Source organism: Corvus brachyrhynchos, unplaced genomic scaffold (assembly GCF_000691975.1).
Source record: "Corvus brachyrhynchos isolate BGI_N302 unplaced genomic scaffold, ASM69197v1 scaffold48, whole genome shotgun sequence".
Classification (NCBI taxonomy): domain Eukaryota; kingdom Metazoa; phylum Chordata; class Aves; order Passeriformes; family Corvidae; genus Corvus; species Corvus brachyrhynchos.
The window spans coordinates 529,867-542,674 of NW_008240027.1; the positions used below are offsets into that span (position 1 = coordinate 529,867).

General features: G+C 37.0%; 1 protein-coding gene across 1 annotated transcript in view; it reads left to right on the forward strand.

The window, feature by feature from the left end:
- FAF1 (Fas associated factor 1) overlaps nt 1-12,808 on the forward strand; it is a 152,658-nt gene that overhangs the window by 13,390 nt on the left and 126,460 nt on the right. The window contains exon 2 of the mRNA XM_008640751.2: nt 3,916-3,984. Within this exon, the coding sequence (XP_008638973.2) occupies nt 3,916-3,984 (69 nt within the window). The remainder of the gene's footprint in view (nt 1-3,915; nt 3,985-12,808) is intronic.

The window sequence follows — 12,808 nt, forward strand, 5'->3', positions numbered from 1 at the left end:
CCTCCCTCTCTCTCTCTCACCTGCTTACTCTCTTGGGCCTGCTCAGAGCTGAGTCCGGCAGCTCTGAGCAGTGCCCCTATACCCAAGCTTTTTACAATAACCCGACTGTGCCCCAAGACCTGCTTATAGAGATGTCTCCGTCTCCATCCGTCCTGCCCGTAACCTACACTAAGAAAGTTGTTTTTAACATTAAATAATTTTATCTTCAGAATCTGATTATGTATTCAGTACACAACAATAGTTTTTTCATCTTTGCTTTCATTTTTTGCTTGTGTGGTCTGGAAAAGCACAGAAGTGACTGCAGAGACTCTGGAGCTGCTGTGAAGGCTGAAAATGATATCTTAGATTTATAGGAAATGCAGAGAAAAGGAGGTGGAAGAACTTGTTCTACCTTTTCTTCTCCTTTGTCCTCCAAAAAAAAAATTCTTTGGTTTCTTTCTGATGTGTAAAGGTTTACAAATCAGTGAGCCTTCAAGGTTTTACCTTTTCTGTGGTGGCTTGTTTCTTTCATCTTTTGATGACTTAGAGGATGTGCTGGTTGTTGATTGAAACAAGATTTAGTAGTATTCATGTAGGAATTTTCTTTTAAAATATTTAATGCCTTCTGTTAAGCTGGTCTCATGAAAATAGAGCTGAATAAAATCTGTGAATAATAAAATATCTCCTTAGTCCCTCAGTTTACTTGCTCAGCAACAAAGATGTATTTTTGCATCTTTACAGCTCATCTGCTGTGCTATATTTTGAAGGGTTTTTTCACTTCTGTTTCTGCACAGATTTAACTTTTTTTCTTTTTTCCTATTAAATTTTTGTTTGTTTGTTTCTTGCTTGGGTAGAATAAAAGGAATAAACATGAGGAAAAAATCTTTAGGTACTGTAAATAATTAAACCCTGTGAATTCTAGTCTGCCTTTCTAGATAAGTAAGGCATAGAGTCCTAAGGTGCCAGGTGTCCCATGGATTTGTACCAATGAAATGATTCCAAATTTAATTAAAATACAGCCAGGTAACATGGAAAGAAGTCCATTAAAAGAAGCTCTTATAAATATTCCAGCCAAAGGAAAAGCTTAAATCAGCCCTTGCAATTAGGAATGAGAGACAAACCCACGAGGAACCAGACTTTGTTAATTCTGTTGCTCACAGAACCTGCTGGTTTCCTGTGTGTGTTTCCCTAAAGAAAACAAAGACAGGAGCAGGCCAGGTTGTTCTGGGACTAATCTGTCACTACACAGCGTTTGACGTCACGTCACACTTGGCAGTGAGGGACTGCCGGTCTTGTGTGCTTAATTTCTTAGGGAAAATCAAAGACATGCAAACCAGATGATTTTCTTTAATTTAGCTTGCATGATATGATGCAGGTACAAGGAAGCAGCTTTAATTTTTAGTTGCTGGGGGTTTTTGGTTTTACTAATGGCTTCTGACTTGATGCAGGGATTTGTATGTTGTAGTGTGTAGTGTCTGAATGTTGAAATAGTGAAATATAATAAGGTTTTGGATAATCTTAGTTTGCTGCAACTCTGACATTAACAGTGTGTTGAGGAAGATCCTGGAATGTCTGTTTTGTGGTTATGTTGACAAGTAGCACTCATTCTTTCCTCTTGCAATTCTGAAATGTTTGTTTTCTGTTTTATTGACAACTAGCAAAAATGGTCCATCTGGAAAGTGAAATCTTAGTTTAAGAACTCCTCAAAATCAACTATTAAAAGGAATTTTAAAAATGGTGTAAAGATTTTAACCAAATCTGCTTGTCTTGGCTATTATGAATTCTGATGATTTTTACTTTCAGCTGGTTTTTACATCTGTCCATTCTTGTTACCCAGTGACTCTGCATTGCTAAGTGACCAAAAGCAGGCTTCTGTTTTACGTTGTAAATCACCAGAAAGATGATTCAGGAAGGATGCAGGCGCACAGGTGAATTAGTTGTTTAATTACTCTGCCTTCACTGTGATGAGTTAACTCCTTTCACTGTGTGCTCTGGTAGAAGGGTAAGCTAATTTTGTGTTGTTTATCTCAAAATAAAAGTATGCCAAAGTGAGCTGAATTGATTTGCAGTTAGTGTGGGCTAAGAGTGGTCAGTGACAAGTCAGCAGAGCTTCAGGGATGATAAAAAGAGGGAGCAACTAAAACCAGTTTAAATCCTGAATCGTAGGTACCATCTTCTCAACTTCATCTGCACAGCCCAGGGGTGAAACAAGCGTTGGTCAAGTTCTTATTGTAGGTTGGAACAGAATGTAGTTCTTAAAAAGGTCATACAGATTTTGCAGGGCTGACAAATGAGAAATAGTAACTATTTCTGTAATGACCTGATTAAGTGTATTTCACTCAAATGTAAACAGAATCTCAGACTGTCACTTTTTCTCAAAGTAAGATTTTTGCAGCAGAGCTGTTTACATCAGTTCCAGTGGCGGGTTGATGGTAGCATGAACCCTCCTGTGATTTCAGAAATGACAAGCTCAAGCCCTGTACTCTTCAAATCTACCTGGCATAAGTGTATATAAATGCATAAGCATTTGCTGGGGATTGTGTTGAAGCACTGTCTCATTTTTAACTTCAGAAATAATGGAAAATAAGGCAAAATGATGCTTCTGAAGAGCAAAGTGCTATTGTTCTAGCACTCCCAATGTGAAGTGGGTGAAATTCAGCATTAACACAGCATGCTCTGAAGTGGAAGAAATTTTGTCTTGTTGCAGAGAGGACCAATGTGGTCATGAGAGCACTGTGTAGCAGTAGAAACTGCTGCCTCCCCTCTGCTGGCAAAATTCTCCATAATTTCATCTTGTGATCCTTGAGGTCCTTCAGGCTGGTCCATTTTGTGTTGACATACTGCATGTAGTGCTTTGTAAGTGTGGAATTTTTCAATGTTGAATTTAGGAAGAGAGAATTTGCCTTGAATTTCTCTGTGATTTCTTCTTTTTATGTCTTCTTCGTTGAAAATTGGGAGAAAAGTCAGAAAATTGCAAAAACCTGATGGCTTTTTATGTCTTGGAAGGAAAAAAAGTCTGCTTAGCCTTCTTCTTCTCTTACGACATAAAGGGAATCAGGAAAACTGATGTGTTTGCTGCTGCTATCTAGCTCTGTATTATTACTGTTAAAAGGTTTGGGTTTTTATTTTTTTGGTGCAGTTTTATATAACTGTGGTAGAGCAGAAGGAACATGATCATGTTTCAGATCTTGTAAAAGTCTGAACTCCTCTTGTGTGTTTGAATACAGAGCATAGCTTTGGTTAGGATGAAAGATAATAAATTCCAAAAAGAAACTTAACTGTTTCCTTTTTTTCACCTCTGGTAAAATATATCTGATATGCTTCAATGTGAATGGTGGCAAATATGTGGCAGAATGAAGAGCAGTGCTCTGCCTGCTGAAGTTGAATAGTTGAAAAGGTCTGGGTATCAAAAAAAGGCAGCAGGTTGCCGCATCGCGGATTTTGCTGAGTAGAGGTGCTCTTGCATTTGGAATTAAGCTCAATTTAAAATATGGTTTTGTGAGGTTAACATTACCTTAAAAATGCTATTGTGTTAGATTTCTTGAACTAGGTAAAGCCAGAGTACAGGGCTAGAACTTCAAGGTTTTTTGTGCTCCCTTTTAAAGTAGTATGAGTGCTTCAAGTTTTGAAGGTAGAATTCTCAAAACGCCTTTGTGGGACAGCACTATTGTCCTAATTTTACAAATAACTACTTGGTCTTGCTTCCCTAGGTGGCTTGCTCAAGGTTACACAAGAATCCTCTGGTGGAACAGGGCATTATATTAAATGTTTGATGTTTAAAACTTGAAGTCTGATTCCTGGATTGCCCTTTCGTAACAGAAAGGAAAAACCTATACCTTTCCTGTCATCCTACTGAAATTAATTGAATTATAAGTATTAATAACCTGATTTTGATCAATGCTTTTAATTCTGTTTATTGCTTCTTTTTATTTTTAGGCATGTACTGGTATTGAAAATATTGATGAAGCTATAACGTTGCTTGAACAAAATAACTGGGATTTAGTGGTAAGTATTCTAAGAAAATGACTTCATAGATCAACCCCACATAACAGTGACATGGCATCTTGCTGAGACAGCTGGTAGCTTTATTTCAAATTTGGGGGTGTCTCGTGGCTGGGACAAACAGTTTGTTCTGTGCAGACTGTTTCTGGTCTGTTAAAACCTCATCTCCAAGTAAACGTGAGCCTGAGTTGTACAAACCCTGCTCTGCTCTGATTGTCTTCAGGCTTTTTTCATTTCTTTCTTGTCCTCTAAATCCATGTCTCATACTGTGTTTAGTTTCCTTTTGGCATCATTTTGTAAGAAGTATTATGAAGGGCAGTGTTTTTAGAAGAAAACCTCTGTATACACAGATGGTTTTTTGAGGATTTAGGTTCCTGAGGAAGAAATGGAAGGTAAACCAACTTTTTCAAATTTCCATGTGCTTTTTGTTTAAAGTGAAGATTGTTGCTCTCCTATTGTTGGTGGTTATGCAAAATGGAGTCAGATGATTAAAGCCATAGCTTTATTTAGATTTGGTGCTACTCAGACACCATTAACTACAAACAAAAAACCCAACCAACACTCATCCTGAAAAAACCTCATCTATTTTGTAACAAGGTTCAATGTGCATACAAATAGGAAGAAACCAAGCAAAATAGTTGTAGGTGTTTTAAGACTTTTCATAGGATTAGTAAATAAAGAAACTATTAATCCAATTTCTTAAGGTTTAGAAGTGTAAAATACAACAAACTTAATTAAAAAGCAAGTGATCTTCCTTTAAATTGTAAAACACTTGATTTCCTCCTTTTTTTTTTTTCTCTTTTCCAAATGAATGACCTTTGGACCAGTCCAAAATATCAGAAAGTTATTATAAAAAAAATTAGATTTCCAAAATTGGCTGTGGACATAGTTTCAACTGTAACCTATTGTGAAAAAACAGTACATAGTCCCAACACTTGAAACTACGTGTTAAAATGAACACAGAGTCTTTATTTTGCAACATGTCACGGTATGAGCAAGAGTGAGACGCCAGTGAGCAAAAAGGGAGTGCCTGTCATCAGAGGCTTCAAACAGAAAAACCCAGATGTGTGTTGACAGAGTGGTGGAGTTAAAGCATCTTTTGTCATAGTAGTTTGTAGTGACGTGGCATGAGCTCTTTTGAAAATTCAAGTGTTTATTGGAAGGCAAGGAATAGCCTTATGCATTCTGTTCAGGTTATGAAGTTCCCAATACAATCCATTCGATCTGTTGGATGTGGTTTTGGGAGATCTGTAAATTGTGTGCATTACAGTAAAAGCTCAACAGGTTGGGTTGAATGATAGAACTGCCATGAAAAATGGTCAGAACAAGTAAGTCTCTTCTGGGACTCCAGAAGGAGCAGAAAGAAGAGTGAAGTATCTAAAGCTGTGAGAATGGCTGTGAGAACACCTTTAAATACTGAATTTTATTAGTGATTACTAGATGATCTAGAAGTAGAATATAGAGAGATAAGAAGTAATGACCTAAATGTGCAAGCTTAAAAAAGGCATGGGGAAAGTAAAAAATGGTAAAAAATTAAGGATGCAAGAGGTACTTGAGGAAGGTACATAGTTTTTGAAACTAGGCAGAAGATGAATGAGAGGAATGTCTATGAAAAAGAAAAAAGTAAGTTGTAGAAGAAAAAAAATAATATTGAGGAGGGGTAAGTGAAGAAGATGCCCTAAGGGTCTGTCATTAGTAGGACACTGTCTCCTTTTTATTAAAAGCAGCCTTCTTGTAAAAAAAGGAGTGTGAGTGGAAGCCAAATCCTGCTAATCTAACAAGGAGGTAGAAGCAGAAGAATGAAGGAAGAGAAAATTGAAGAATAGGAGTTCCTGGATTGAGAGAGAATCAAATATCTCTGTTAGGCGAGGGTTTTTCGCATTTCAAAAGTACTTGAAGAAAGGCTCATGACTTATGAGAAATGTAGCATTTTTTATTTTGGAATTAAAAGTGTATGATCCATGTGTGGTGGGGTTTTTTTGTGTTTGTGGTGGGGTTTTTTTATACCTTTGATTCAGTAGTCAAGTATACCGAGTCAGTGCGTAGAAACTGGGGAGGGTTTGTTTTAATTCAACCAAAAGGTCTTGGAGTTTTTTTAGCTGAGATGAAAAATTAAAGAAATCCTTTAGTTTGGCACTAAATATGTCATTCAAGTCAGAGCAGAACTTTTTTTTGATTTCTAAGGAAAACCAAACTTGAAGAACTTGGTTCACAGTTCATGACGACAGTAGTGAAATTATGATTTTGGTAAGGGTTCCTCTGCCATCCTTTGGGTCCCAGTGTTAAGTAAATGGGAAGAACACAATTTCTGTTTTCTCTAATTTCACTTTGTTTTGTGCATCTGATTCAGAGGCTTTTAAATGTTGATTCCTTTACTTCTATGACGTTGGAAGTAGAATCAGAAGTCAGTATGTGATGAGGAAATCTTCTGTGAGGCACCCAGGCTAATAAGTAGAAAGCTAAGCAAATCCTATTAGGATGTCATCAACCAAAGTTCAGGATACTCCTGTAGCAAAAGGGGGAAAAACCAAACACATAAGTTAGGGAAGTTCTTGTCTCAAAGCAATTGTTTACTCTTGCTTTTCAGTCAGGCTGTCTGTATCTCAATTCCACGTTCCTGTTTGGGAAAAAGCATCGTGCATTATCAGAGGCTGTGCTAAAGACCCAGGTGGAATATTCCCTTGGGCACCTGTTGCTTCTTGAGCTCTCTGACACTCAGCTCAAGGGCGTTGTTATTTCTCTGGGACTTCAGCCAAAACAACCAAAAGAAGGAGCCCTGGTGAGCTAGAAAGCAGAAGGATCCCAAACAGAAACAGGGAAGTAGGTACTGACATGGGCTGACAGAGAAGTAGATCAGAATGCACAGAGACAGCAGAGGTTATTAAGTTCACAAAACGAGTTTCTTACATTGTGCTACAAGTACTGTGTGTTTGTGTAAGCTTTTCTAAGGATTACTTTGTTTGCACTGAGGAAATATTCCTTCTGCTTACTTTGTCCCTGCGTTTTTTCCCCCCGGTCTTGCTAGATTTTAGTATTAAGGGTTAAAGTGTCACCAATGTCTTTCCTATAACTTGAGTGTTACAATGTTCTATCTTTTGGACATTCAGTTTTACCTTTAAACAAAGCCAAACTTGGGTTAAGTATAAGGGTCTCCTTTCTTGGTTTAGTTTTTCTAATAGCCACTTTTGTTAAGAGTTAAACAGAATTCCTTTTTCTTTTCAGTTTAGAACTGAAACATCAGCTTCCTATTTTTTAACTTTAAAAGATTACTTACTCCCAGTTAGAAGTCTTCATCTCTAATCCATGATATGGGATACTCTAAGACAATATTAACTGCTTCTAATTTATCTTCAGTTTGGTAATAAATAAACTGGATTTAAATGTCTCAGAGTTGTATGTGTTTTGTAATGTTCAAAGCAGTTGTATATGTTTTTCAGTAGCTGCTTGAAGCAGTATGGGAAGCTGTCTCTCCTAAATGTTTGGTCGCTTGGCTTTGTTCAGGTGCTCGAAATAAAATCGGTCACAAGAGTGCTGCAGAAGAATTCATATGCAGTAACAGTGTAAAAATTGCTTGGTAGCATCATGAAGTCTAATTTTGCCAATAATTAGCTCCCCTCTGCTGCATATGACTTGGCCTTTGTGGTGGTCTGCTGCATATAGAGCAGCTTCGGGTTTTTCTGTGTTAGAACACTGTAGCCTAATTACAGGGCTTATTATAGGCTGGGCGACGAAATGTTTCAGATGTTCTGTGAGCTATAGAAGATCAACATAGATAATACAATGATCTCTTCAGGCATTCTGACATAAATGGATCCCGCTCTCTTAACATATCAGCAACCCTGGGAGGCTTATTTCCTGAGTGTCATTTCTTTCAGCTCTATTAATTTACAGTAATTTTACCATCTGAAGAAGCAGAAGTTAGGAATTTCTGTCCGTTGTAAAGTCTGATGGTTTCATAGCTTGGCCATTTAGACTCTGACCTTCTTTTTGGCATGTGAAGGTGAGAATGACACATAAATATGTCTTAAACTTTGTGTAAAAACAATAAAACTGTGAAAAATCCCAACTCTGTCTGTTGAAATGTTTCTGATGATGGTACATATTTAAAGGAAAATGACTCATTAGTGACTTGATCTTATGCAGTGTGGACCTTTGTATATGTGAGGTTATTACACAGGTGAGACCTCTTTGCTCTCTTGAGATCCAGTGCTTGCATCTGTGCAAGAAACTTGGTCTGCTCTACCTTTCACAGATTTAATGAAAAATTCAAGTCCATCATATGCAGCATGGCTTTATATTCTGTACTATTAATCAGAACAGGTTTTTTGAATGAAGAGCAGGATTCACCACACTTGATTTTCTGCTTTTTCCAAGATGGCCATTTCTGTTGTTACTCCTGTTCCCTGGTTTAAAATTGTTTTTATTTCATGTCTTTTCCAAGAGACATTGTAATATAGGTACTTTTTAGTGTTGCTTTAAGAAGAAAATAAATTTCATCAAAATAACAGGGGGATAGGGGTGTTTATTATCCAATATTCTATTTACTTGTAAATGCGTGTATAATGATTGTGTGTATATGTATGTGTGTGTGTGTGTGTATATATATATATATATATATATACACACACCCCTGTTTTTTATTTTCAAAATGACCTTTGTGCCTTCCTGCTATACTTGGCCTGGTTGTTCTATATTCTGGTAGAGGATCAAAGCACAGTATAACTTCAGTAAAACCAGCAGTAAAGTGCACCTGGAGGTGGGATGAGTTGCAGTTCATGTCATACTCAGATTCCAAGAATCACCTGACAAGAAGCAATTCTGTATCTTGAAGGGAGAAACTGTGTATTTTGAACATCTGTTTTTATAAAGCTTCAGTTCTCAACTATAGTTTTTAATTTTAATAACCTACACAGTAGATGGGGGTTTTTTGCATGTTGCTTGTAAACCTCTTGGAAAATAGTAGCTATTTGTCAGACAGGATTTTTTTTGACTATAAGTACTAATTTTGTATATGTATATTTACATCTACATAATGTGTTTTGGAAAAAAGCAACTGAACAGACAAAAAAAAATTGAACTGAGAAAAATTAGGTAGGACTTGGCAATTTTTCTTTTTCAGTTTCTCTTGGAGGTGCCCATTTAGGTGGGAATGGCAAAAAATGGGCTCTTGACAGTTATCAGCAATCTGATATTTTTGTCTCTTACTGTGTTCTAACCAGTAACAATCCTTCTGTTATAATGTATAGCAAATTTCAGTGCAAGCCGGTAAAATTGATACACTAACATTGCCTTTTGTCTGTCTTTTCTCTCTGGTTTGCCCTGCTACAGCTTTGACATGGTATCTCTCTGTTATTTTGATTTATTTGAATTAGTCCAGAAACTAGGTGATTAATTTGAGTTTAGTGCATGGCCCTTTCTTTTCCTTAAATGTGGGGCAGTGTTCAGTACATGCTTGTGTCGTGTTCAGCATCTCTCTTGTTGCATTGCAAGCAGGCTGTGTTTTAGTGGCTGGGAACCAGGACTGCACGTTATGGTGATGGTGTTCATCACACTGACCCTTTTATCTTGTACTGTTGACCTGCTGTTTTCTTTGCTTTAGAATTGCATACTGAATATGGCACATTTTTGACAGCACTCACTGTGGGACCAGTGGGAAGTTCAGGGTATGTTCCTCTCATTACGACTAGATCTGAGGGATTTTCACTGTTAGGAACACGGGCTTGTCTGTGTATTAGTAACATTCTCCCTGTGGTCAAATGAACAGTCACACATGCCTGCTGGAAGCAGAGGTTTTTTATCCTTTTTTTTTTCTTTTTAAGGAGCATTAAGAGTTTTGTTTTAGAAGGGTGTTCTCTTGTGGATGTTCGTGTCCTGTGGAACATGGTCTTGTCAGCTCAGCAGGTTTATGCTCACTGTTACTGCATTGAGGAGCCTGTCCAGCATTCACAACCCTGCTGCCAGCAGAGGGAAGGAAGAAGGAACACAGAGTTAGATAATCACAAGGAGTGTTGGTGGATGGGCATCCCACTGCTGCAGGTGTCCCACAGGAATGGTGCCTGTTCTCCAGGAAATTCAGGAGTTGCAGGTTTTTTTGTGTGTCCAACTGCAGCATTAATCTCTCCTAGCAGGACACAATTGTATGTGAACTTGTCTTTTATAAAGGACTGTAGAAATTCCCTTTGGAAGTCTTGTATGTATTTTTGTTAAATTAGGGATCCCTGCTTGCAAAAATTGTTGTATTTCTCATTCTCTGTATTTCCAGCTTTTTGCAGCTTTCAAAGTGGCATTTCTGTGTCTTTGAGTAAGCTCAGATGCATGCTGTGTATTTTATGCAGCTGTGTGGTAACACAGACGACTTGTTAATTCTTAAAAACAGTATTTAATTAATTGGTTTTACTTACTTCCAAATGCCTTAATCTCTGGTAAAACATGTTTCCTTTTAATGTATTTTTTTTTGTGGAAGATTGTATGAAATGTGTAGGTCTATAGGCAGTTGTAATTATGGTATGGCTTTCCACATAGCTGTATGCACATTCATTCATTTAAAAAAAACCCAAACCAAGCCCCCCAAAACCTGCTTTATTCATGTGAGGATAACAAAGGGGTTGTGATTATGTGTTTTAAGGCTGTATTTTGTTGCTGTGATGATATATATGAAATTTTAGTTCTCTTTCTGAACAGAAGGAGAGTGGAGAAGATTTTTAGGTAAAACTTTGCTGGCAATATAGTAAAGTAAAATGTAAATTCTGTCTCTCCTTTTCAATTAACAGATGGAATTTAGTTACTTCAGTAATTTAGGTTTTTTGTTACGTAATTTTACTTACTTAAGAAATAACCTCCTTAAGTTTTTCTTGTATAGTGATCAAACAAGCAATGGGACTAATAAATTTAGATTTCTGTTTGTGGTGAAAGACTTTTGTTTCTTGTAACAGAGAATTTTGTGTTCTGAGAATAAACAAAAAGCAGCACCTGAGATCCCAGTAGTGCCTGATAGTACTGCTGGAGCTCTATGGATGCATCACCCACCTGCCTTAGTTTTTACAAATACTTTTTTCAGAGGTGCTTCCTCTGCACTGGTAGTTTCTATGAAGATTGCTTAGCATTAATTTGTCCTGAGACATTCAAATTTCAGAACAAATTTCTAGAATATACTAACAGTGAAGTAGCTGGTATGAGATATCTGTAGTTTATTACCCCATGACTGGTTGAACTAAAAATTGCACCCATCTTATAAACATGTGTTTGACAAGTGTTTAGTCTGTCATTGAGTCATGTTGGGACTGTGTGAGTAGGAGAAAAACTAAGTAAATTATTTAAGAACCAGCATCTGTGCCAGTGCTGTGGCTATTTTGCAAGTGAACCTCGGTTGTGATAAATTTTACCATAAAAGCTAGGAGTCATCTAGAGCCATCAGGCTTTCAAAGCAGAGTGTCTTAAAAGTGGATTTACTTATAATACTGTTGAATATCTGAACAGGTTCTAGTTTTATTTAAATAAACTCTCCTTAGCCTGTCCTGGAAGCCCTGGGTTGCTGCCCCTCCAGCAGTACAGCACAGGCTGTTGGAGAAATACTGTGAGAAAACTTGCATGTTACATACTTTGGCTTGGGATTTTCTACTTTCCAAACTTTTCAGCTAAATCTTGCATAATTTTTTTTTTTTATTATGGATTAGTGATTAGGCAGTTGGCTGACTACAGTTGGGGTCATTGGAACACTCTTGATATTTCATGTTATTGTGGCTTTTCAGTGAAGGGGCCTTAGGCTTTTGGCAGTACTTCTGTGACTTTGTGTCCTCAGTTCTTGTGCCCTGAAATTTCTTCCCTGGTAGTACTTTCTAAGAGCTAATATGTTGTTACAATGAGTGATTAAAAAAACTCCACTTTTTTTTTTAAAAAAAACTGAACAAAAATATATTGTCATGAGGTAGCTATCCTTAAACCTCTCATTTTAGTGTTGCCACCCAAATTTACATAAAATAATTAGGAGAGGGGTAAAAATATGGGAGTTCAGAACATAGGTATTTTTCAGTATTCATATCAAGGCATAGCCTTTGATTTCTTTGTCTCCTGCTTTCTAGCTTAATGTTTTAAGGAGTAACGAAATATGTTTTGATATTAAGCATAAGCATTCCTTTCTGTTAGAAGGTGAAGCAGCATTAAAGTCAAAGTTGTGACATTAGTGACTAAGACCAAGATACTTGTATGTGTGTCAAAGTAGCAGGTACCTTATGGTCTACTTTCCCTTTCTATGTGAACGAGTTTTGAGAGGTTGTTGAGAGTAGATTGTTTTCCTCATATCCTTAAGCTTCTTATAAATCTGTACATGTTCTTTACTTTCGTTGTGCCAGGAAAACACATTCAGTTGTGGATTTTTTTTTTATTGAGATTGAACTTTGGGGAATTAGGTAGTGACAATATAAAATTAAGGAACTGTGCAAAATGTAGTGGGTTTTTTTTCCTCAGAATTTTAGAAGTACATCTAGCTGTTGAAAGGCTTCCTAGTGCATTTAGGCATGTTGTAGGAGTGACAGGAAAAAATTTGCTGAAGCCACCAAAGACGTAGGGAGAAATGGGAAACCACATCTAGAGTGCTAATTGTAAACTATTTCAACGCGTGCTCTCTTGCTGATGAAGTGAATCATCTGTATGAATGTATTCATGTGGCATTTTTTGGTGAAATGTTAATTTTTTGCTTTATTAGCAATTCTATTGTTTAGCAGCTTTTCATGAAGTATATTTGTTGTAAAGAAAGCAAGCTGAAATAAAGCAGAATGCATAGAAGACATTTCATTGTGGTTCAATTACAGTTTTTGGTTAAATTTTAACC